General features: G+C 43.2%; 1 protein-coding gene across 1 annotated transcript in view; it reads left to right on the forward strand.

Moving 5' to 3' along the window:
* The window catches only part of LOC132406553 (proto-oncogene vav-like), a 168,353-nt gene extending 146,879 nt beyond the window's left edge, over positions 1–21,474 (forward strand). Inside the window, exons 20-27 of the mRNA XM_059992375.1 lie at positions 3,351–3,487; positions 4,226–4,291; positions 6,737–6,768; positions 9,007–9,123; positions 13,839–13,926; positions 18,181–18,295; positions 20,292–20,443; positions 21,117–21,474. Of these exons, the coding sequence (XP_059848358.1) occupies positions 3,351–3,487; positions 4,226–4,291; positions 6,737–6,768; positions 9,007–9,123; positions 13,839–13,926; positions 18,181–18,295; positions 20,292–20,443; positions 21,117–21,173 (764 nt within the window). The 3' untranslated portion in view covers positions 21,174–21,474. The remainder of the gene's footprint in view (positions 1–3,350; positions 3,488–4,225; positions 4,292–6,736; positions 6,769–9,006; positions 9,124–13,838; positions 13,927–18,180; positions 18,296–20,291; positions 20,444–21,116) is intronic.
* Positions 21,475–21,959: the final 485 nt, after the last annotated feature.

Here is a 21,959-nt window from a genome sequence, read left to right on the forward strand (position 1 = left end):
TTGACCACCGCTGGCTGGTTTTCCATATCCCTCTGGTCCTGTGTTGTTAATGATTGAGGCCTTTTGCTCTCCAAGGGCATAACCCTTCCCTAAAAACTCGTCTAAATTTTAAAGATCTCAGTGAGAACACCAACATTTCCTCCCAAAGCCCCACACCACCCTGTGTTAGAAACAGCTCTCCATTTCTGCTTTGGTGTTGAGTTTAAATTCTGCTACTTAGTAGTACTATGGGAGTACCTTTACCACATGGACAAGGCTTTCTTCATCAAAAACATTGGTATTGATAGTGTATTGGTTTATTAGTGTCGCTAGTAACAGGATACAGTGAAAGCTTGTCTTGCATTCTACTTATACAGATCAGATCATTACACACTGTGCTGACCATGAGATATAGGAGCAGAATTGGGCTATTTGGCCCATTGAGTCTGCTCCACCATTTCATCATGACTGATCTATTTTCCTTCTTGGCTCCAATCTTCTGTCTTCTCCCTGTATCCCATCATTGCCAATACCAATTAAGAATCTACCATTTTCTGCCTGAAATATATGGCCTCCATAGCCTGTGGCAACCAATTTCATAGATTCACCACTCTCTGACTAAAGAAATTCCTTCTCATCTCTGTTATAAAAGGACACCCTTCTATTCTGAAGCTGTGTCCTCTGGTCCTAGACTCTCCCATCATAGGAAACATCCTCTCCATATCCACTCTATCATGGTCTTTCAACATTGGACAGGTTTCAATGAGGTCACACCTCATTCTTCTGAGTTCCAGTGAGTAGAAGCCCACAGTCATCAAACACTCTTCATATAACAAGCCAGAATTGAGGCAGAACAAGGGAAAACAACAATGCAGAGTAAAGTATAAATGTGACACAGATAGGACAGTGCAGGTAAAATATTTAAAGTGCAAGGTTGCAAAGATATAGTGGAGCATTTAGTAGATCTGTTGCCTCACAATGTAATGACATGGGTTTTGATCAAAGTGGCCTGAGAGAGCTTTGGTCCTGACCTCTGGTACTATGTGATTAGCATATCTGTATTTGGGAAATATGCCCTGGAATTAGAACAAAACTGTAAGGAATCAGCTGAGGACCATTGAGCAAACTAAGTTTGTGTCAGGAAAAGGCTGTTGTTTGAATCACTTACATTTAATTTGTGGCAGTAATACATGGAGTAGACAGAGTTCATAGAACAGTATCAGGAACAACAGAATAGGTGAGGGTACTCAACGGGTCAGAAAGCATCCATGGTAACGAGTGTTGCTTTAGTGGTGCTCAGTGCTAGCAGTACGTGGCAAAGGTTTGCAGAGAACTCAAGCCCCTTTGATCCTGACAACTAAATCCAACTCTTACAATGTTTCCTCTCAGAAGCTACAGCAAGGCCTCTCACCATCTCAGATTGCGCCACCTTGACAACCTTGTGTGCATTTACACTGAAACTCTGTTTATGAAAATCGCAGAAAAGAGGACAGGCAACAATATGTGGAGGGAGAAGCTGTTAGTCCAAAACCCTTCATTGGTCATTAACTCTGTTTCACTCTCCACTTGGGTCCAAGTTATTTGAAAATGCCCTCTTCGGTACCCTATCCTGCATGAGAGGATGGTGAAGAACACTTATTTGAGGATAATAAAGAGGGCTTATGACATGTTTGTCTTCATAGGCCATGGAATATAAACATGGGATGTTATGTAGCAACTTTACATAACAGTGATTGATTATTGTGTGCATTTCTGGCTGCCTCACTACAAGAAGGATGTGATTGCTTTGGAAAAAGTGTAGAGGAGATTCTGTAAGATGTTGCCTAGATTGGAGAAAATTGGAGATTGAGTTGGCTGAGGGGTGACCTAATAAATTTTGGATAAGGCAGATAGTCAAAATCTATTTCCTACAGTAGGGATGTCAAACATGTCAAGGTCAGAGCAAGATGTTTTCGGGAGTAATTTGCTTCTTAGATGGAGAATCTGGATCCAGCTGCCTAAGCAGGTAGTGGAGTCAGGTCGAAGTTAAATGAGTTACTTCTACAGAAGGATAAGGTCCTAATGTGGACAAAACAGAATTTGTGTATCTAGGCAAAAGGTCAGCATGGATGTGATGGGCCGAAGGGCCTATTTCTGTACTGTACTGCTCCATAATTGGGAGTTCCAGGATTGACAACACCAGCTTCAAGGTTAGACTGGAGAAGTCAGGATTGTTCTCATTAGATCAAAGATTTCACAGATCTGTACTGTAGAGAGGTAAAGAGGTTATACAGAGAGAAGTGCTCCAGTTACCAGGTGGTGCGAGGATCAACTGACAGGGTTGCAGAACTTGGCAAAGGATAAAAGGAGGTTGTGAAGAAAATACATTGCATAGGATTCTACGATGGCTGTGTCTGGACTGAGGTTAGGATGAGAACCAACATGTGATGCTTCAGTCCATGAGGATCCTTAGAGTCTAGGACATTGATGGGCTGGGAGGCTCCATCAGAATCGGGTTTGATGTTACTGGCGTACGTTGTGTAATTTGTTGTTTCATGGCAGAAGTACATTGCAAAACATAATAATAAAATCCTGTGAATTACAGCAAGTATGTATAAAAATTAAATTAAATTAAATAAGTATGCACAATGAAAGGGAAAAGAATAGTGCGGAGGTGTTCATGGGTTCAACGTCCATTCAGAAATCAGATAGCAGAGGGGAAGAAGCTGTTCCTGAAACGTTGAATGTGTGCCTTCAGGCTTGTGTACCCCCTCCCTGGTGGTAACAATGTCCTGGGTGACAGGGGTCCTTAGTGATGGGTGCTGCCTTTCTTACAGATGGCATGGATGCTGGGGAGGCTGGTGCCCATGATGGAGCTGACAGAGTTTAAAACTCTCTGCAGCTTACTTTGATCCTGGGCAGTGGCCCCTGCTCCCCATAGCAGATGGTGATGCAGTGAATTAGGTCTGTACATCAGAAGACCTTTGTGAATGTCCTTGCTGACATCCAAAATCTCCGCATACTCCTAATGCAACACAGCTACTGTCATGCCTACTTTATAGCTGCATCAATATGTTGGGCCCAGCCTAGATCCTCAGAGCTGTTGACACCCAGGAACCTGAAATCGCTCACCCTTAACACCTCTGATCCCTCTGTGAGGACTGGTGCATGTTCCTCACCTTACCCTTTCTGAAGTCAGTCAGATCCGGATTGATGTTGCCATGACAATAGCGAACAATTGAGTGAAAAGTCTGGGGGCAGTTGGTGGGGGGTGTGAGGGGGAGGGGAAGATGTGATGACTTTTGCAAAAGTTAAAACAAATCCCATTGCTGATGATCAACTGACTTACAATCTCTTTGTTCTCTGTTTCCTGCGAATTTGGCATCTCCTAGGTCTGCCCAAGACAGAAGTTTGCCAAGAGTATTACGGGATGCCTCCACCGCCTGTGGCCTTTGGACCTGCTTTGAAGCTGCATTTAGGGGATATAATTGAGCTCACGAAAGCGGAAGTAGAACAACAGTGGTGGGAGGTAAGCCCGGTCAATGTCTCCTTGACTTTGCAGTGAACTGAGTTAGCTTTTTCTGTTTTGGACCTTCCAGTTAATTTGCAGTATTTAGCTAGGCCATTCATCAGCTTTACCCATTAATAATCTCATGGACTCAGCCTCTTCCTGGGCTGTAATCTTTCTGTGATTAATCATTGCAACCAGGAGCAGTGAGTTGGGCAAATGTTCCCAGCAGCTGGAATTAAAGATTTAAAGTCTGGCTTTATTTGTCACAAGCACGTCGAAAGATATTACGGAATGTGTCATTTGCGTCAAATCAAATCAGCAAGGGAGCCCGCGTGTTCCCACACTTCTGGTGCCAACGTAGCATGCCCACAAGTCACTGACCCTAACATACATCTTTAGAATGTAGAAGGAACCTTTGGAATTTGGACCACACTGTCCCAGGAAACCTATGGACTACCAGTCTGATGGAGTTTAATTAGAAACTGCAGCAAGAGAAGCAACTGCCCCAATCCTGTATCACTGGGAGGGGGGTATCCAGAGGACGAGGTAGCAGGCAAACACCCACAACATTGCACGTGGCTCATCAAACAAGAGGAGATGATTCGAAGCTGACTCGGCTTCTCTGGGCTGTTTCCGTCAGCTCTCAGTTTTTGTGATATTGAATACAACTGGGAGCGATAGGATTCTTGCCTTCACTTGCCTTTCACAGTAATACATCAACATTGGCACTAACGTTATGTAATTCACTTCTTTCAGGGAAGAAGCACGTCCACAAATGACATTGGTTGGTTTCCATGTAATAAAGTAAAACCCTTTCTTTCTGTAAGTAGAAAATCTAGATATCTATATATTACTGTAATGAAATGATTAACCATTTTATTCCAGATCTCTTTGAGGACCTGAGCAAAGTTCCAGAGGAACTCAGCAGCTCAGGCAGCCTCTGTGGAAGAAAATGAACAGTTGATATTTTGGGCTGATATCCTTCATAAGGGCTGGAAGGGGAGGGGGCAGGAGCCAGAATGAAAAGGAGGAGGAAGGGCTGACAGATTATAGATGAGACTAGGTGGTGTAGGTGGGGGAGGGGAGATGAAGTAAGAAGGTGATAAATGAAAGAGACTGAAGAAGGAATCCTCAATTGGTCTTGCCTATCAGCTGCCAGCTTGTACGACAACCCTCTCCACACCCTCATATCACAAACAAGAGAACATCTGTAGATGCTGGAAATCCAAGCAACACACACAAAATGCTGGAGGAACTCAGCAGGCCAGGCAGCATCTATGGAAAAGAGTACAGTCGACGGTTCGGGCCGAGACCCCACCTTATTCTGACTCTATCCCCTTCCTTTCCAGTGCTGATGACCTGGTGAATTTCTCCAGCATTTAGGATCTCAGATGTCCAGCATCTGCAGAATTTCTTGTGTCTAAGGGACTTGGATTATGTGAGGCACCCCGCCCTCTCACTCTCCTTGGACACAAGATATTACTGTTTCTACCACAAATAATCTGGGTCAACTGCCATCTTCCACCAAATGATTATGGGCAGAAAAGATACCAGGAGGGACTGATGAAGAACCTTACTGGTAAATCGAGGAGTTGATTCCTTCAAGAGGATCTCAACCTTGTCGTGGTTTGCAGGATTGTGTGCCTCAATGACCCAGAGAGCTATGTTGGCTGGAGTCAGGACTTTATGCTTTGGCTCTTGGTACAGTCACCATGCCAAACAGGTCAAAGGGCAGAGGCTAGATTCAGAGTGGTCTAGCAGCCCTCCAGGTTTGAGGGGTCAGCTCAGGGCTAACAACCCTGACTGGTAAAACTAAACTGTTATGGAAACAACAATAAAGAATCCTTCTGCATCTCTGTGTGATGGTGTTTCTGGGTCTTCTTCCGGAACTTGCACGGCTGCCAATACCAGACAGAAATAGAGACCATTCATTGCTGCCCAAAATGCCAGTGGCATCATGGGCAGTAAGTGGGTAAGAAGAGATTAGAAAGGAAAGGATAGAAGCCAAAAATAGTTGGCAGAGTGTGAAGGAAGAAAGCTTTAAAGTTCTGAATGGATGTACTCCTTGCACCTATCTTCACCAAAGAGGGGTTAGTGTAGGCATTGATATTAAAGATGAAGAATGTAAAGCATTGGAAATGATGAACATGTAAAAGGCATTGAGCACATTTAAACATGAGTAAATTTACAGGCCTGGATACAATGTACCCAAAGAAGCAAGGGAGGAAATGGTGCAGTCTTTCTCTCTGTTTTCCAAAGTTCCTTTGGTCTGGTGTCAGAAGACTGAATGGTTACTGATGTGGACTGGGGAAAGAGGAAGGTCAGCAGAGATCTCATTAACCTAGTGGATCAGGAAATCTATAGACAGGATACTGTTGATTTTGTTCATGATCATAATGGAAACCAATTAACTCAAACTTCAAAGTAAATTTTATTATCAAAGTACATATATGTTACCATATATGATCCTGAGATTCATTTTCTAGCAGGCATTCACATTAGAAAGTCAATGAAAAACCACACACAACGTGGTAGTGTGGCAGTTAGCTCAAGGGTGTTGGAGTTAGGGTTCAATCCCAGTGCCCCTGTAATGAGTTTGTACACCCTCCCTACGGAATGTGTGGGGTGCTTTGATTTCCTCCCACAGTCCGAAGATGTACTGGCTAGGTTAATTGGTGATATACATATTTATATTTTCACATGAGAGAAGTTTAAAATGTTAAATAAAAATGCAGAATGCACTAACAGCCAGCTTTACTGACAAAACTCAGCTAGCCACATCCCTCTGCCCAAACCCATGCAGTAAGTAATTTCGGAATTATTGCTGAGAAGACAGCCTAACATTTTTGAGTTTGAATCAGCTGACTATCTATGCATAAAGTTGAAATTGAACAGGTGTCAGGCACCCGCCACTGCCAAATACCCTCTCAGAACTCAGCCCCTGCACTGTCACCCATTCCCTCCTACACCCCCTCAAAGGAAATTAGTGAGGTGAAATTTAACAAAAAAAAACATTCAACTATAAACACTGTTGGTTCTCAACACCAATATACTGACCATCAATGTATCCCACCGTTATCGCATACAGTACCTTGTCAATACTCAACACTGGATGCATTCCCCAGTCCCCAAGCAATATATCTTCACTATACCCTCAAAAGTATTTTTTTTTAAATTCAGACTAAAAACATAATAAGCTACTAGATTTAAAGTATTCAGAAAATAAAAATGGCCCATATAATTTTCAATGCACCTTATATCTTGCAGGCTGTTACAAAAGACTATTCCAGCTATTCATGGTAAGTACAATACCTCAATTCGATTCAAGTTTAAATGTCATTCAACCATACATGAATACAGCCAATTGAGACAGTGTTACTCTGGGGTCAAAGTTCAAAACACAGTATCAGCTGTCACACAGAGCCCGGATAACACCCCCCCCCCCCCCCCGGTGGAGTGGAGTGCTCCAGTCCCAGTGACTACCCAGGCGATCTGCGACTCGAGGGCCAGTCAACACTCAAGCAAGTCAACAAGCACATATAGAGCATCAGTAAAATGCAGTGATGCAGAATGTACATACACATAGCCTGACCTCCCAGCCTGCCAGTCATCAGATGACCACAGTAGAGTGCACTGGCCCCAATGCCCACTAGGTGACACCAAGGTTTAAGAGCCAATCCTCACATTTACAGAATGTTAGTAAAATACAACCATGCAAAATATATATGTATAAATCCAGGCCCTTCAGTCCATTGAATTGTTCAATCGACCACAGCAGAACCACGCCGCACTGGTAGAGTGCACCAGCTCGGATGCCTCTCCCCTGTGGCTATCAAGCAGGCGACCCTGCGGCTTGAGGCCTTAGGTCCATCGATTGTCATCTAAAAATCTGCAGTCACCCACAACTGCAGATCTTGTCTTCTGCCGAGTGAAATCCTGGGCAGGCAGCACCACACTGCCCCCCGGTGGAGTGCACAGGCTTCATCTCCTCACTCTCGGCAGCTGCAAAGAGGCGACGCCATGGCTCGAGGCCACACAGTTCCCCCACCGTATTTGTGCCCCTGCTCTCATCCAATAAACCAGTGAATCGAGCATGCGACTTGCCAGAATAACAACATCCAAAGGAGTCTTACAATCACAAGAAAAGCGACCATGACGGCCACTCGCTATTTGACTGTGAGTCTCCATCAACTCAGTCAGCAGCACATTGTGCTGCTCCTTCATTTTCTCTTCCAAAGGGCAACTTGCTGGTGGGGTAGACCTGCAGTACCCTAAGTTCTTAGTGCATAGCAAGATCTTACAATCATTAGACATGCGTTTAAATTGGGCAGTAGTACATTTGTTGACCCCACAGAAGCTGCTGCAACCAAAAAGCGTGCATCTTTTTATTAAGAACAAACTGTCTTCTACCCGTGGTAGCAGTGTCTAACCTAGACTACATAGGTTTAAGGTGAGAGGAGACAGATTGAAAGGGGACTTGAGAGGCAACGTTTTTCACACGGAGGGTGGTGGACACATCGATGAGCTGCAGAGAGTGTAGTAGATACAAGACAACATGCCATAGGAGCAGGATTTGAGTCCGATTTATTATCCATCTCAACCCCACTCTTTGGCCTTCTCCCCATAACCTTTGACACCCTTACTAATGAAGAACCTATCAACCTTAGCTTTAAACATACTCAATGACTTAACCTCCACTGTAATCTGTGACAATGAATTCTGCAGATTTACCACCCTCTGGCTAGAGAAATTCCTCCTCATCCCTCTTCCAAAGGGATATGCTTGTATTCTGAGATTGTGCCCTCTGGTCCTAGACTCTCCCACTATAAAAACATCCTCTCCATGCCCACTAGGCTTTTCAATATTTGCTAGGTTTCAATGCAGAACGTACAGGTACAATCACAACATTTGAAAGACATTAGACAGTATGTGGTCAAGTAGAGTTTAGAGCAGGGATTCACAGACCCTTTGCTTAATGGTATTGTTTCATGGTGTAAAAAAGTTTGGGAACCCCTGCTTTAGAGCATTATGGGCCAAACTCAGGTGAATAGACTAGTTCATGTTGGAACCATGGTTGTAAAGGACAAGATGGACCAAAGGGCCTGTTTCCTTGTATATCTCTGTGATTCCATGACTCTAATGAACATCTCATAATTAAACCACGTTTTGCACTGCCCAGGCTGGCGGTATACAGTCTGCAACAGGAAGTGTTACTGTTCCACCTCACTCACTCCTTACAGTTGATAAACAGCACACTTCTTACCAGAGAGGACCAAAGACACCTCTAGATTAACCTGCAAACATGAGGAAATCTGCAGATGCTGGAAATTCAAACAACAAGCACAAAATGCTGGTGGAACACAGCAGGCCAGTCAGCATCTATAAGGAGAAGCACTGTCAATGTTTCGGGTCCTGATAAAGGGTCTCAGCCCGAAACGTCGACAGTTCTTCTCCTTATAGATGCTGCCAAGCCTGCTGTGTTCCACCAGCATTTTGTGTATATTGCCTAGATTAACCTTGTACTTTATCTCCTGCAGGTATGCTGGTCCAATGGAACGCTGTCAGGCAGAAGCTATGTTGGGCAGTCGCTCAGACGGCACCTACCTAGTGAGACAGAGAGTGAAGGATGCCGGGGAGTTTGCTATCAGCATCAAGTAATGAGTGATAATTAGCGCTGAGTGCGATTGTAGAAATATAATCTCAGAATTTGCAGTTTGTTTCCTGCTGGGTTTCGAGTCTCAGTCAATTCCCTGGTTACAGAGGGTGTGTGACTGAATTCTCTAACATTCAGTAAAGTCTGCTATTTGGTTTGTTTTTGTCACAGGTACTGAGATAAGGTGAAATTCTTTGTACTCATGCCATCCAAACAGATCATTCCACACATAAATCCGTCAGAATCAGAATCAGATTTATAGTCACAGACGTCTGATGTGAAACCTGTTGTTCTGCAGAAACAGTGCAGTGGAAAGGCATAAGATGACTACAAATGACAGAAGGAATAGAGCAGAGAAAAATGGGTCTCTAGGCTCCTGTGCCTCCTCAATGATGGTAGTAATGAGAAGAGGGCAAGAAGAGTAGTGACAAAGGAAGCATTTTAACAGAATGCAAATACCTGTACGCCTCCTCATTAAAGCAAATAGCTAATTAGCCAATCGTAAAAGCAAGTCGACATGGTCTAGAGGTTCAGTGGCTGTTCAGACCAAACATCAGAATGGGGAAGAAATGTGATATTATGGCTTTGCCTGTGGAGTGATTGTTGGTGCCAGATGGGGTGGTTTGAGTATCTCAGGAACTGCAGATCACCTGGGGTTTTCATGCACAGCAGTCTCCAGAGTTTACATAAGATGGTGTGAGAAACAAAAAGTAGAATCCAGTGAGAAGCAGTTGTGTGGGTGAGAGAGGTCAGAGGAGAATGGCCAGACTGGTTCAAGCTGACAGGAAGACAACATTAGCTCAAGTAACCACGCGTTACAGCTGTGGTGAGCGGAAAAGCATCTGTGAACACACAAGTCAGACTTGAAATCGATGGGTTACAGTAGCAGAAGACCACAAACGTATATGTACTCAGTGGCCACTACATTAGGCACAGGAGGTACCTAAGATAATAGCCGCTGAGTCTATTATTAACAAGCTTCACATAGTGCGTGTGTGTGTGTGTGTGTGTGTGTGTGTAGAGCTAAACTGATGAAGTGCATTTTGTTTATAATAGTGTATTGTTGTGGATAATATTCAGCTAAACGTCCATTAGCCCAGCTAATCATCCAGGATTATAAAGGGGCATCCATCAGTAAGGACCCTCATCATCCAGGTCATGCTCTATTCTCATTGCTACCATCAAGATGGAGATACAGGAGCCTGAAGACACACACTCAATGACTCAGGAACAGCTTCTTCCCCTCTGTCATCCGATTTCTGAATTGACACTGAATTCATGAACACGACCTCACTACTTTTTCATTTCTTACTTGATTTAACTATTTAAGTACTAAAGAAGGGAATTAGGACAGGCAGGAGGGGCCATGAAAAGACCTTGGCAAGTCGCATTAAGATGAATCCCAAGACATTCTATACCTACATCAAGAGCAAGAGGATAACTGAGTAGAGGGTGGGACCACACAAAGATCAAGAGGGGAACATTTGCTTGGATGCAGAGAATGTGAGTGAGGTACTTAATGAGTAACACGTTCAAATAAGCTGGATGATTCATCCAGCTTAATTGTATGTGTTATTTGATTCACAGCATCTGCAGTATACTTTGTGTTTACTTAATGAGTACTTTTCGTCAGTATTTACCGAGAAAAGGGACATGGAGGACCAGGAGATCAGTGCTGAGTATATAATATGTTAGGATATTTAGAGTCAAGGAGGAGGAAGTGTTGGACTTCCTAATGAGTATTTAAGTGGATAAGTCCCCAGTGCCTGCTGGGATCTACTCCAGGTTATTGAAGGACACCAGAGATGACACTACTGGGCCCTTGACCAGTATCTTTGTGTCCTCTTCAGCCATAGGCGAGGTCCTGGAAGACCTACGAGTGGCTAATGTTGTACCTCAACTTAGGAAGGGAACAAGGGAAACTCCTGGTAACAATAGACTGGTGAGTCTCATGTCAGTTGTCAGGAAATTGCTGGAGGATGTTCTTTGGGATAGTGTATATGAGCATTTGGAACACCATGGCCTAATTAGCGAGAGTGCATGGCAGGTCGTGCTTTACCAACCTGCTTGAGTTTTTTGACAAGGTGATGAGAGAGATTGATGATGGTAGGGCAGTGGATAGTGTCTACATGGAGCTTGGTAAGGCATTTGATAATGTTCCTCATGGGAGGCTAAACCACATGATTAATAGGCATTGGGCCTGCTGCAAATTGGCTGTTTGGATTGAGAACTGGCTTGCACATGGAAGACAGAGGGTGGTGGTTAAAGGGGCTTATTGAGCTGGAGGTTTGTTGTTAGTGGTGTTCCACATGGGTCCTCATGACGTATTTAAATAACCCGGATGAAAATGTAGGTGAGTGAGTTAGTAAATTTGTAGATGATATCAAGGTTGTTGGAGTTGTGTATATGTAGAAAACTGGCAAAAAGTACAGCACGATATAGTCCAGTTGCAGATATGGCCGAGAAATGGCAGATGGAGATAAATATGAAGAGTTGCACTGTGGTAGGGCAAAAACAAGGAGCCAATACACTGTAAAGGGCAAGATCCTTAACAGTGTGGCTGAGCAGGAAATTTTGGGATCCAAGTTCGTTGCTCCTCAAAAGTGGCTACACAGATTGATTAGGTAGTGAAGAAGGCTTATGCAATGCTTGCTTTTATTAGTCAAGGAACTGAGTTCAAACGTCAAGAGGTGATGTTGAAACTTTATAAAACTGGGGTTAGCCCACATCTGGGATGTAGTTTACGTTATGCTTGCCCCATTGTAGGAAGGGTGTTGAGGATTTGGAGAGGGTGCAGAAGAGGTTCAGCAAGATGCTGTCTAGTTTAGAGGACATGTGCTATCACGAGAGGCTGGGAAAACTTGTTTTTATTCTCTCTGGAGCACTGGAGGCTGAGGGAAGATCTGACAGACGTTTGTAAGATTATGAGAGGCATAGGTAGAGTAGACAGGAAGTATTTGTTTCCAGGGTTGAAATGTTTAATACCAGAGGGCATGCATTGAAGGTGAGAGGGGGTAGGTTCAAGGGGGATGAATGGAGTATGTTTTTTACTCAGAGAGTGGTGGATGCCTGGAATGAGCTGCCTGGTATGGTGGTAGAGGCAAACACATTAGAGGCTTTTAGAGGCTCAGTTGGGCACATGGATGTGAGGAAGATGGAGGGATATGGACATTGTGTAGGGAGGAGGGATTAGTGTTTTGGTGTTTTAAATTTGCTTCTTAGTTGGTTCGGCATACTACTGCGGGTCAAATTCTGGTCACCTCACTACAGGAAGGATGTGGAAGCCATAGAAAGGGTGCAGTGGAGATTTACAAGGATGTTGCAAGGATTGGGGAGCATGCCTTATGAGAATAGGTTGAGTGAACTCAGCCTTTTCTCCTTGGAACAGAGGAGGATGAGAGGTGACCTGATAGACGTGTATAAGATGATGAGAGGTATTGATCATGTGGATAGTCTGATGCTTTTTCCCAGGGCTGAAATGGCTAACATGAGAGGGCATAGTTTTAAGCTGCTTGGAAGTAGGCCCAGAGGAGATGTCAGGGGTAAGTTTTTTACACAGAGAGTGGTGAGTGCGTGGAATGGGCTGCCGGCAACGGTGGTGGAGGCGGAAACGATAGGGTCTTTTAAGAGACTCCTAGATGGCTACATGGAGCTTAGAAAAATAGAGGGCTACGGGTAAGCCTAGGTAGATCTAAGGTAAGGACATGTTCGGCACAGTTTTATGGGACAAAGGGCCTGTATTGTGCTGTAGGTTTTCTATGTTTCTAAATGGCCTTTTCCTTTCCTGTACTCTTCTATGGTATTTATTGTAATTCTTTTTTTCTATTATTGTGTATTACAATGTACATCAGCCAACAAATTTCACAAAATATGCCAATGATATTAAATCTGATTTTGATTCTGGTTCGGATATTTTTAGCTCATTCCATACTAGAAGTGAAACATTGATTGTTGTTCCTCTTTGAAAGCTCATCATTCACTGAGGCATAGCGATAACTTCACCACAAACCCAGAAGTGACTCAATGATCCCTTAGGATTTATCCGGATTTGAGCAGATATTGGAAACATTCAGCCTCAGAGACAAAAACAGTTGACATCTTAGATTATGCTAATGTTACGTTACTATCTTGGCCCAAAACGTTGATTGCTCATTTCCTGCCATAGATGTTGCCTGACCTGCTGAGTATTGCGGGTGTTGCTTAGCGTTTCAGGTTGATGACATTTGTCAGAGCTCAGAGGAATCTGTCAGAAGGTGACGAATCAGACAAAAGGTCATGGGGAATATTCTGTTAAAGACCTGCTTTGGGAAAAGTTTCACTAAGAATTATTCAGAGACGACTAGGCTACGTGGTGGGTAGTGCCGCTGCCTCACAACCCCAGTGACCCCAATTAGATTTGATCTCGGGTGTTTCCTGTGTGGAGTTTGCACACTCTTCCTGAGGAGTTGATGGCAATCAATCACGGGGAATGGATTTCACAGGAATTACAGGATCACAGAGGAATGGGATTAATGGGCTTGTTCTGAGAGCAGGACTTGATGGGCCGAATGGTCTATTGTATCGTGAGGAAAAGCAAACTAGGAAACTTATTAGCCTACTTTAGCAACTCAATGTAATTGAATCAAAGCATCAACTTCTGCAGCTTTATCACATGATAAATTCAGTGTAATGTGTTGAGATAAATTATCGCTAACATTCTCTATCACTTTGTGACAGGTACAATGTAGAAATAAAGCACATCAAGGTGACAACAGCAGACAGTTTATTCCGTTTGACAGACAAGAGGGCATTCAAGTCATTATTGGTGAGTATGAACTGGTACAACAAGGTTGATACGTGTGCGGAGAGGTGTCCCATCTGCACTATGCCTACATGACCCACAGGCTATAACACTAACTACTCCTCGATGCTAACATTGCAGCTCTGGTTCTGTGCCAGCGTTCACCTGGGGACTTGGAGAAGGTGTGCGGTTCCGGTCATCTGCAGGATTCCCATTTCCATTCTGGCTTGTCAGTCCATGTCCTCCCCTTGTGCCGCGATAAAGCCTAACTCGGGGTGGAGCAGCAACACATTATATTCCGCCTGGGTAGCCTCCAATCTGATGGCGTGAATATCAATTTCTCCTTCCGATAAAAAGATTCTCTCCCACTCTCCCCCTTATTCTATTCCCCACTCTGGCCCCTTAGTGCTTCACATCAGCCTGGCTACCTCTTCCTGGGTCCCCTCCTTCCCTTTCTCCAATGCTCCACTCTCCTCTCCTATCAGATTACTTTCTCTCAGGCCTTTTGCCTTTCCTACCCACTAGGTTTCACCTAGCTATCCTCCTTCTCCTCCCTCCACCCTTTCCTTTCCTGTCCTGAAGAAGGGTCTCAGCCCAAAACATTGACTGATTATTCATTTCCATTGATGCTACCTGACTTGCTGAATACCTCTAGCATTTTTTGTGTATTGCTTTGGATTTCCTACTTCTGCAAACTTTCTCATGTTTATGAAAAATTATTTTCATGTCCTGCACCCTTTTGAAACCTCAAATCTTCTCTCTTTGCAGGTCTAATAGTGTAACTCCAATTGTAAAAAAATACTTAATTTTAAATCCGTGGCTTAAAATTTCAAATGCATAATACTACTCTCATTTTTGTGCAACTAGAATGCATTTCTTTTCCCTTCCAGAGTGAAAAACAACAGCCACTTCCCGGTCACGTCACCATCATTTTGCAGATTTGATATGTCTTTCTAGATGTAATTTGCTTCTGTACGCTTGGGGTCAAGGGGTACAGGGGTACATGACACCTGGAAGCATTTGGTGTTGACATTTTCTATTGTGCATGTGGAGAAACTATTTCCATTGCCAGAGAAACAATGACCACAGCATATATGATGCATCTTCTCCTAACAGTGGAGTCATTTGTCCACATATATTCTGTGTACAGAACTGCAATGGTTAGACTTGTCAGTGTCAGTGACAGTAGGTGGGACTTCTCTTATGAGTGGTAACATGAGGAGACCATAAGACCGAAAGACCTTGGGCCAGAATTCAGTCCATTGAGTCTACTCTGCCATTTGATCATGGCTGAACTATTTGCCTCTCAACCCCGTTCTCCTGCTTTCTCCTGACTTATCACGAATCCATCAAACTCAACTTTAAATACAGCCTATGACCTGGGCTTCACAGCCACTTGTGACAATGAATTCCACAGATTCACCACCCTCTGGCTAAAGAAATTCCTCCTCATCTCCATTCTAAATGCATTTCCCTCCGTTCTGAGGTTGTACCCTCTGGTCTTAGACTCCCCCCTCCATAGAAACACCCTCTCCACATCCGCTCTATTGAGGCCTTTCACTATTTGATAGGTTTCAATGAGATCCGATCCCCTCTTCTGAATTCAGTCTTCAGAAGGAGTAGCATCTTGTACCTTTATGTCCTTTGAAATATGAAACCTGGGGTATTAGAGGGGGTCATACATAAATGCATCATCCAATCTGCGAACAAGAGTGATGAGAGCATCTGTTGTTTGGATTTCAGATTTAGCTGTATTTTTCACATGTACATCAAAACATGCAGTGAAATACGTTGTTTGCATTAACAAACAACACATTTGGGATGTGCTGGAGGCAGCCCGCAGGAGTCTCCACACATTCCAGTGACAACATTGCATGCCCATAATGCCAACAAAACAACACAGAATACATTTAAACAAAACACAACAAACAACAGCAAAATAAACCCTTCTCTCCCTCCCATCCATAACAACTGTCCTCCAACTCTAGAACAGGCCTTGGGGCCTCCAGGCTTCAGGCTTTGGTCACTGGACTTGGAATTCTGATTGACCTTCATGCTCTGCTCTATGGTGTAGACCCCTGGACCAGCCAATGCGGAGGGCTGAACACTTGGCTCAAACCTCAGATGCACCAAATCCCCATCAGTCATGCCTCCTTGTGTCTCCTGCTCACATGGACATTTCACCCATGGCACAGCCCATTGAGCATTGGTCTGATCTGTGCCTGCACCCTAAACCCTAACCTGACCTCAAAATCCCCCACGTCACTGTCCCTGAACATGACCCCCACCTTCCCTATTTGTTCCCAAAACCATTCCTAAAAACTTCAAAGAATAACTAGCCTGAGCCACGATCTTGACAGAGACCGCAACTTAGCACCGTCTTTACCAATCAGCCACAGAATAATAAAGAGAGCACTGTTGTACATCTGAATTTAAACACAACAGGTTAGTAGATGAGTTTAACATTTTACTTTGCAAAGGGAGAAGATTTAGAAGTAACTTTAGAAAGAGCGTTGGCCACGTAGGAGGAAAAGTTTCAGCTGCCATTCAGTTATAGCCCGAGAATAGGAACCATTGGATAATTCTTTCAAACAAGGCACCACGAGCTCGACAGGCCAAATGGTCTCCTCTTGAGATGACAGTAATTTAATGATTTACCAAAAGGGAACATCTAATTGAGCAATATTCAAACAGCTGAGCAAGGTTGACCATAGTTCTCAGCATGGAACTTTGCACCTTTGTCACAACAACACAAAAGCTTTATGGAATATAGATTGGTCCTTTAATGATTAGCTTTATCTGTCATGTGTACATCGAAGCATACAATGAAACACGTTGTGTTAGTATTAATGACCAACACAGTCTGAGAATGTGCTGCCGGCAGCCCACAAATGTTGCCATGCTTCCAGCACCAGCAGAGCATGCCTGCAATCTACTAAACCATGTATTTTTGGAATGTGAGAAGCGCCCAGAGTGAATTCACATGCTGATGTGGAGAACAAGCAAAACTCGTGAGAGACAGTGGGAGAAATTGAACCCAGAGAATTGGTGCTGTCAAGCATTATATTGGCAGCTACACCACCATGCAGCCCAGGAACAGACCACAATATCTGCTGAATTAAACCAATTCATTTCTGCTGCGCATGATCCCTGCATAATCACACATCTAACAGCCTCTTAAACACCACTATCAAATCTACTTGAGCACACCCCCAGCAGCCTGATCTAGCCACCTACCACTTTCTGTTTAAAACAAATTTACCCCCCACCAAATCACACCTATAATGCATGTCTCTAGTAATAGACCTTCCTAACCTGGGAAGGAGATTCTTACAAATTTATAAACTTTGGATAAGCATTGGAGGCAGTCAGGTCTCTCAGCCTCCAATGCTCCAGAATAAATAATCAAAGTTTGCCTAACTTCTCCCGATTATTGATCGCCTCTAATCCTGGAAGCTTCTTCTACACTCTTTCCAAAACCTCCATATCCATCGTACAACGGGGTGACCCAAAACGAACACAACAGCTGTTATAAATTCATTATCATTATAAATTCAATATATCTCCTCTCAGACCCAACTACATTCAACAGCATGATAAAAAATATTAGTAATTCAAAAGATAAACACAGGAAAGACTGCAGACACTGGAAATCCAAAGCAACACACACAAAATGCTGGAGGAACTCAGCAGGTCAGGCAGCATCTGTGGAAATGAATAGATAGTCATGTTTCAGGCCGAGACCCTTCATCAAGACTTCATTAAATCAAGGGACTAGTCCAACAGACTTTATTTGTTGACATCAATAGATTTTTTCTGAGTTTTCTGTGTCTTTTGGTTTATTATGTATCTACTGCTAATGTGGATCATGTCCTGTGATCAGCCCAGGTTAAGATAAGTTGAGCTTTATTTCTCTTCATTCTTCAGACATACAGTGACTTATGTCACATGTATCAACAACCAACACAATCCAAGGATGTGCTGAGAGTAGCCTGTAAGTGTTGCCATGCTCCTGGTGCTAACACAGCCCACCCAAACATACTAGCCCTAATCTTTGTAAACACATATGGTCGTAGGGAGAATAGACCAATGCCTTTCACACAGTGGAGGGAATTGAACAAGTTTACACTAAGCGCTATGCTACCCTGCTGCCCGTTACTTTCACCTTACATCATTTTGGCCGGGTTTATTGGCAGTGTGTGTCTATCTGTTGAATCAATTTCTTGTCCCGTTATCTTCACCAAACATAAATCAATTATGTATTTGTGTCCACTGCAGGATCTGGTGGAATTTTACCAACGTAACTCTCTAAAAGAATGCTTTAAGTCAATGGATACAACTTTACAAAATCCTTTCAAGGAACCTGAGAAAAGAATGGTTCCGAAATTGCCAGGTGAGTTGATGATGCTGAAAATGAAGCAATCCTCTCCTGTTCTCCAGAGAATGGTTGTTCGTGTGTTAAATGTGTTTCCATCCACTATGGATCAATTTGGACACAATAAACACCCACAAAAAACATACTTGGGTCAGGTAATATTTACTCTCATTGACTGTAAGAACTTCCAGGTCTTTCAGGTCTTCCTCAGAATATTTGATAGGACTTTATTTTATAAGAAAACAGGACTAATTTGCTGCTTTTGTCCAAGAAGCCTGGAGGGTCTGGTTTAAATCCCATTGTTATATAAATACAGAATGAAAAGTTAGTAACTATTTAGCTGGTGTATTGTTTTTAAAAAAAATATGTTTTATGAAGCAAAGAACTCCACTGTTATATACCTGTCTCCAAACTGATAGTATTATCATAAAGTTAAAGGGTTCATGCTGGCCCTCACACATGCACTTTCAATGATCCTCCCCACATTCCCAACAACTCCTCCCAGATTTCACCTCGTACCTGCAACGGGAGCTATTTATGGCAGGCAATTAGCCCATCAGCCTGCACGTATCTGGGACGTGGCGGGAAACCTGGGCACCTGGGGGAAAGTGCAGACTCCGCAGAGACAGAACCTGAATCCGGGATGGAAGTCCCTGGAGTCCTGGGTCGGCAGCTGTACAACTGTGATTGATTCTTAATTTGCCCCTGAACTAACTTGTAATGTTCAAAAGTCAAAGGAAATCTGTTATCAAACTGCGTATATGTCAACTCAGGAAATAAACAATTATAATAGAATTTATGAAAACTATAGATAAAGACTGACAAACAAGCAATGTGCAGAAGAAGGCAAATTGTGCAATAAATGATTACATATATAAATAAATAATATATAAATACATAGATAGATGGGTGGGTTAGTAAGTTTGCAGATGATACCAAGATTGGTGGAGTTGTGGATGTTGCAGAAGACTGGCAAAGAATACAGTGTTATATAGACCAGTTGCAGATATGGGCAGAGAAATGTCAAATGGAGTTTAACCCTAATAAATGTGAAATGCTGCACCTTGGTAGGGCAAATACAAGGAAACAGGACACTGTTAAGGGGAAGGTCAATAACTGTTGTTGACCGGAGTGATCTTAGGATCCAAGTTCATTGTTCCATGAAAGTGGCTACACAGGTCGAAAAGGTGGTTAAGAAGTTTTATGGAATGCTTGTTAGTTGAGACATTAAGTTCAAAAGTCAAGAAGTCATGTTACGAATTTATAAAACTGATTTGGCCACATCTGAAGTATTGTATACAGTTCTGGTTGTCCCACTATAAGAAGGATGTTGAGGTTTTAGAGAGGGTGCAGAAGAGGTTTACCAGGATGCGGCTCAGTTTAGAGGCCACGTGCTATCATGAGCGGCTCGATAAACTTGTTGGTTTCTTTTCTCTCTGGAACACTGGAGGCTGAGGGATGAAGAGATAGAGGTTTATAAGATTATGAGAGGCGTAGATAGAGTAAACAGGGAGTATCATTTTCCTAGTGTAGAAATGTCTAATACCAGAGGGCAGAAGGTGTGTGGGGGGGTGGGGGGGTGGGTAGGTTCAAGGAGGGTGTGCAGGGTAAGTTTTTTACTCAGAGAGTGGTGGATGCCTGGTATGGTGGTAGAGGCAAAAACATTAGAGGCTTTTAAGAGATGTTTGTATGGGCACATGGATGTAAGGAAGATGGGGGGATATGGACATTGTGTAGGTAGGAGGGATGAGTGTTTTGGTGTTTTTGAGTTGGTTCAGCACACTATTGTGGGCCAAATAGCCTGTTCCTCTCCTGTACTATTCTATTTTCTATAAATAATTAGATAGATAAACAAGTAAGTAAATAAATAAAGTTATTCTGAGAACATGAATTGAAAGCGAGTCAGTAGGTTGTAGAACTCAAGGGCATTGTAGAAGATTACTGAGCCCAGCCTGAATTCTGGATGCCCCCATCCCGTACAGCAAAATGATTTTTGTAATTCTGGTGGTGCCAGGGGCCAGCTTGAAGTGCTACGGGACAGCAAAGGTTCGGTACGACTTCTCGGCAAGGGACCGCTCGGAGCTAAGTCTGAAGGAAGGAGATGTGGTGAAAATTATTAACAAGAAGGCATCACCTGGATGGTGGAAGGGCGAGGTCTATGGCAAGGTCAGTATGAAAAGCACCCACAAACAAGCTGCCTCATTCTCCCCTTGCTTTCTGCTTGTGGCATGAAGTCAATGTTCAGAATTCAAGTGTACTTGTCACGTGTGCATCGAAACATACATTGATTGCATTAACTACCAACACACTTGAGGTTGTGCTGGGGGCAGCCTGCAAGTCATGGAGTCATGGAAAAGTACAGCACAGAAAACAGGCCTTTTGTCCCATCTAGTCCATGCCAAACCATTTAAACTGCCTGCTCCCATCGATCTGATAGTCCTCCATACCCCTCCCATCCATGTACCTATCCAAACTTCTCTTCAATGTTGAAATTGAGCTCGTGTGTCACTACACACTCCAGCACCAACACAGAGTGCCCATAATGCTCAGCAGAACAACACAGAAAACAACAACAAGCCTCACTCGCCCTCACTCCCAGCAGGCAAATGCACAGGACACCAGGACAGGCACCGAATTGAGCCTGCAGACACCAGAGCTCAACCTCTGGAGCAAAAAGAAATGAGTTGTTATAAAAACTCGGCAAGCCTGTGGTTCCCTCCACAGATACTGGCTGCTTCCTTCAGCACCTTTTTGTTTGAACTTCTGCACACAATATCACCATCTGTAAGCTGGCGATTACAAGTAGCCCTTCTGTAACCTGCTCTGTCTTTGTTTTCAGGTCGGCCTATTCCCTGCCAATTACGTAGAGGAAGATTATTCAGACTACTGCTATTGAAGGACTTCTGTCTTCATCGTTGTTCATGGAAACATTTTCCCTGGATGCAAAGATAATGCTACATCAGGACAAAGATTCTTCTGTGTGGTTGTCCTCATCCAGAATATTTCAATGTCCTAGCCATCTAAAATGTATTAACCTCCAGTCCCATTGTGAAGCTAGAAATAACAAAAAACTAAGAAAATTGGGTTCTGTAAAGTCCCAGAACCACATCTCTGTATTCTTGGACTAAAAAGAAATCCACTATTCTTTCAGATTGAAGAATATTTTGATCTTTCTGTATTTATTAATACAGTTTAAAATATCCTTAAAAAGAGTCTTTGCTTCTTTTCATGGGAAAGCTGGTGAATAGAAGGTGAAAGAACAGGCTGTCTTGGGGAAAAATAATGAATTGGATTTTATTTAACAGCTCAACTATACCAAAGAGGATTACAGATTTCATGAAATGTAGTCACTCTTATGGTAGCCATTGCATATTTAATGGGACTTTAGATATTTGGCCTTGGTGCTTGATAATAATTGAGCCCCATGAATTTAGCAGAGGAGTCAGCAGTCTGCATAGAGACTGGTGGGTTTGGAACCAGAATATTAGTCCAGGACAGTGCCATGATATTCAGGGTAGTCACTTTAAACACAAAAAGCTCCTGGTAAAAAAAAATCAAGGCATTAAAGGACAAATGTCTGCTGAGTGGCCACTTTATTAAGTGCACGAGTGGAACCCAGTGTAGTCTACAGCTGCTGTAGCTCATCCACTTCACACTTCAATGTGTTGTGCCTTCAGAAATG

Source organism: Hypanus sabinus, chromosome 16 (genome assembly GCF_030144855.1).
Source record: "Hypanus sabinus isolate sHypSab1 chromosome 16, sHypSab1.hap1, whole genome shotgun sequence".
NCBI classification, from domain to species: Eukaryota; Metazoa; Chordata; class Chondrichthyes; order Myliobatiformes; family Dasyatidae; genus Hypanus; species Hypanus sabinus.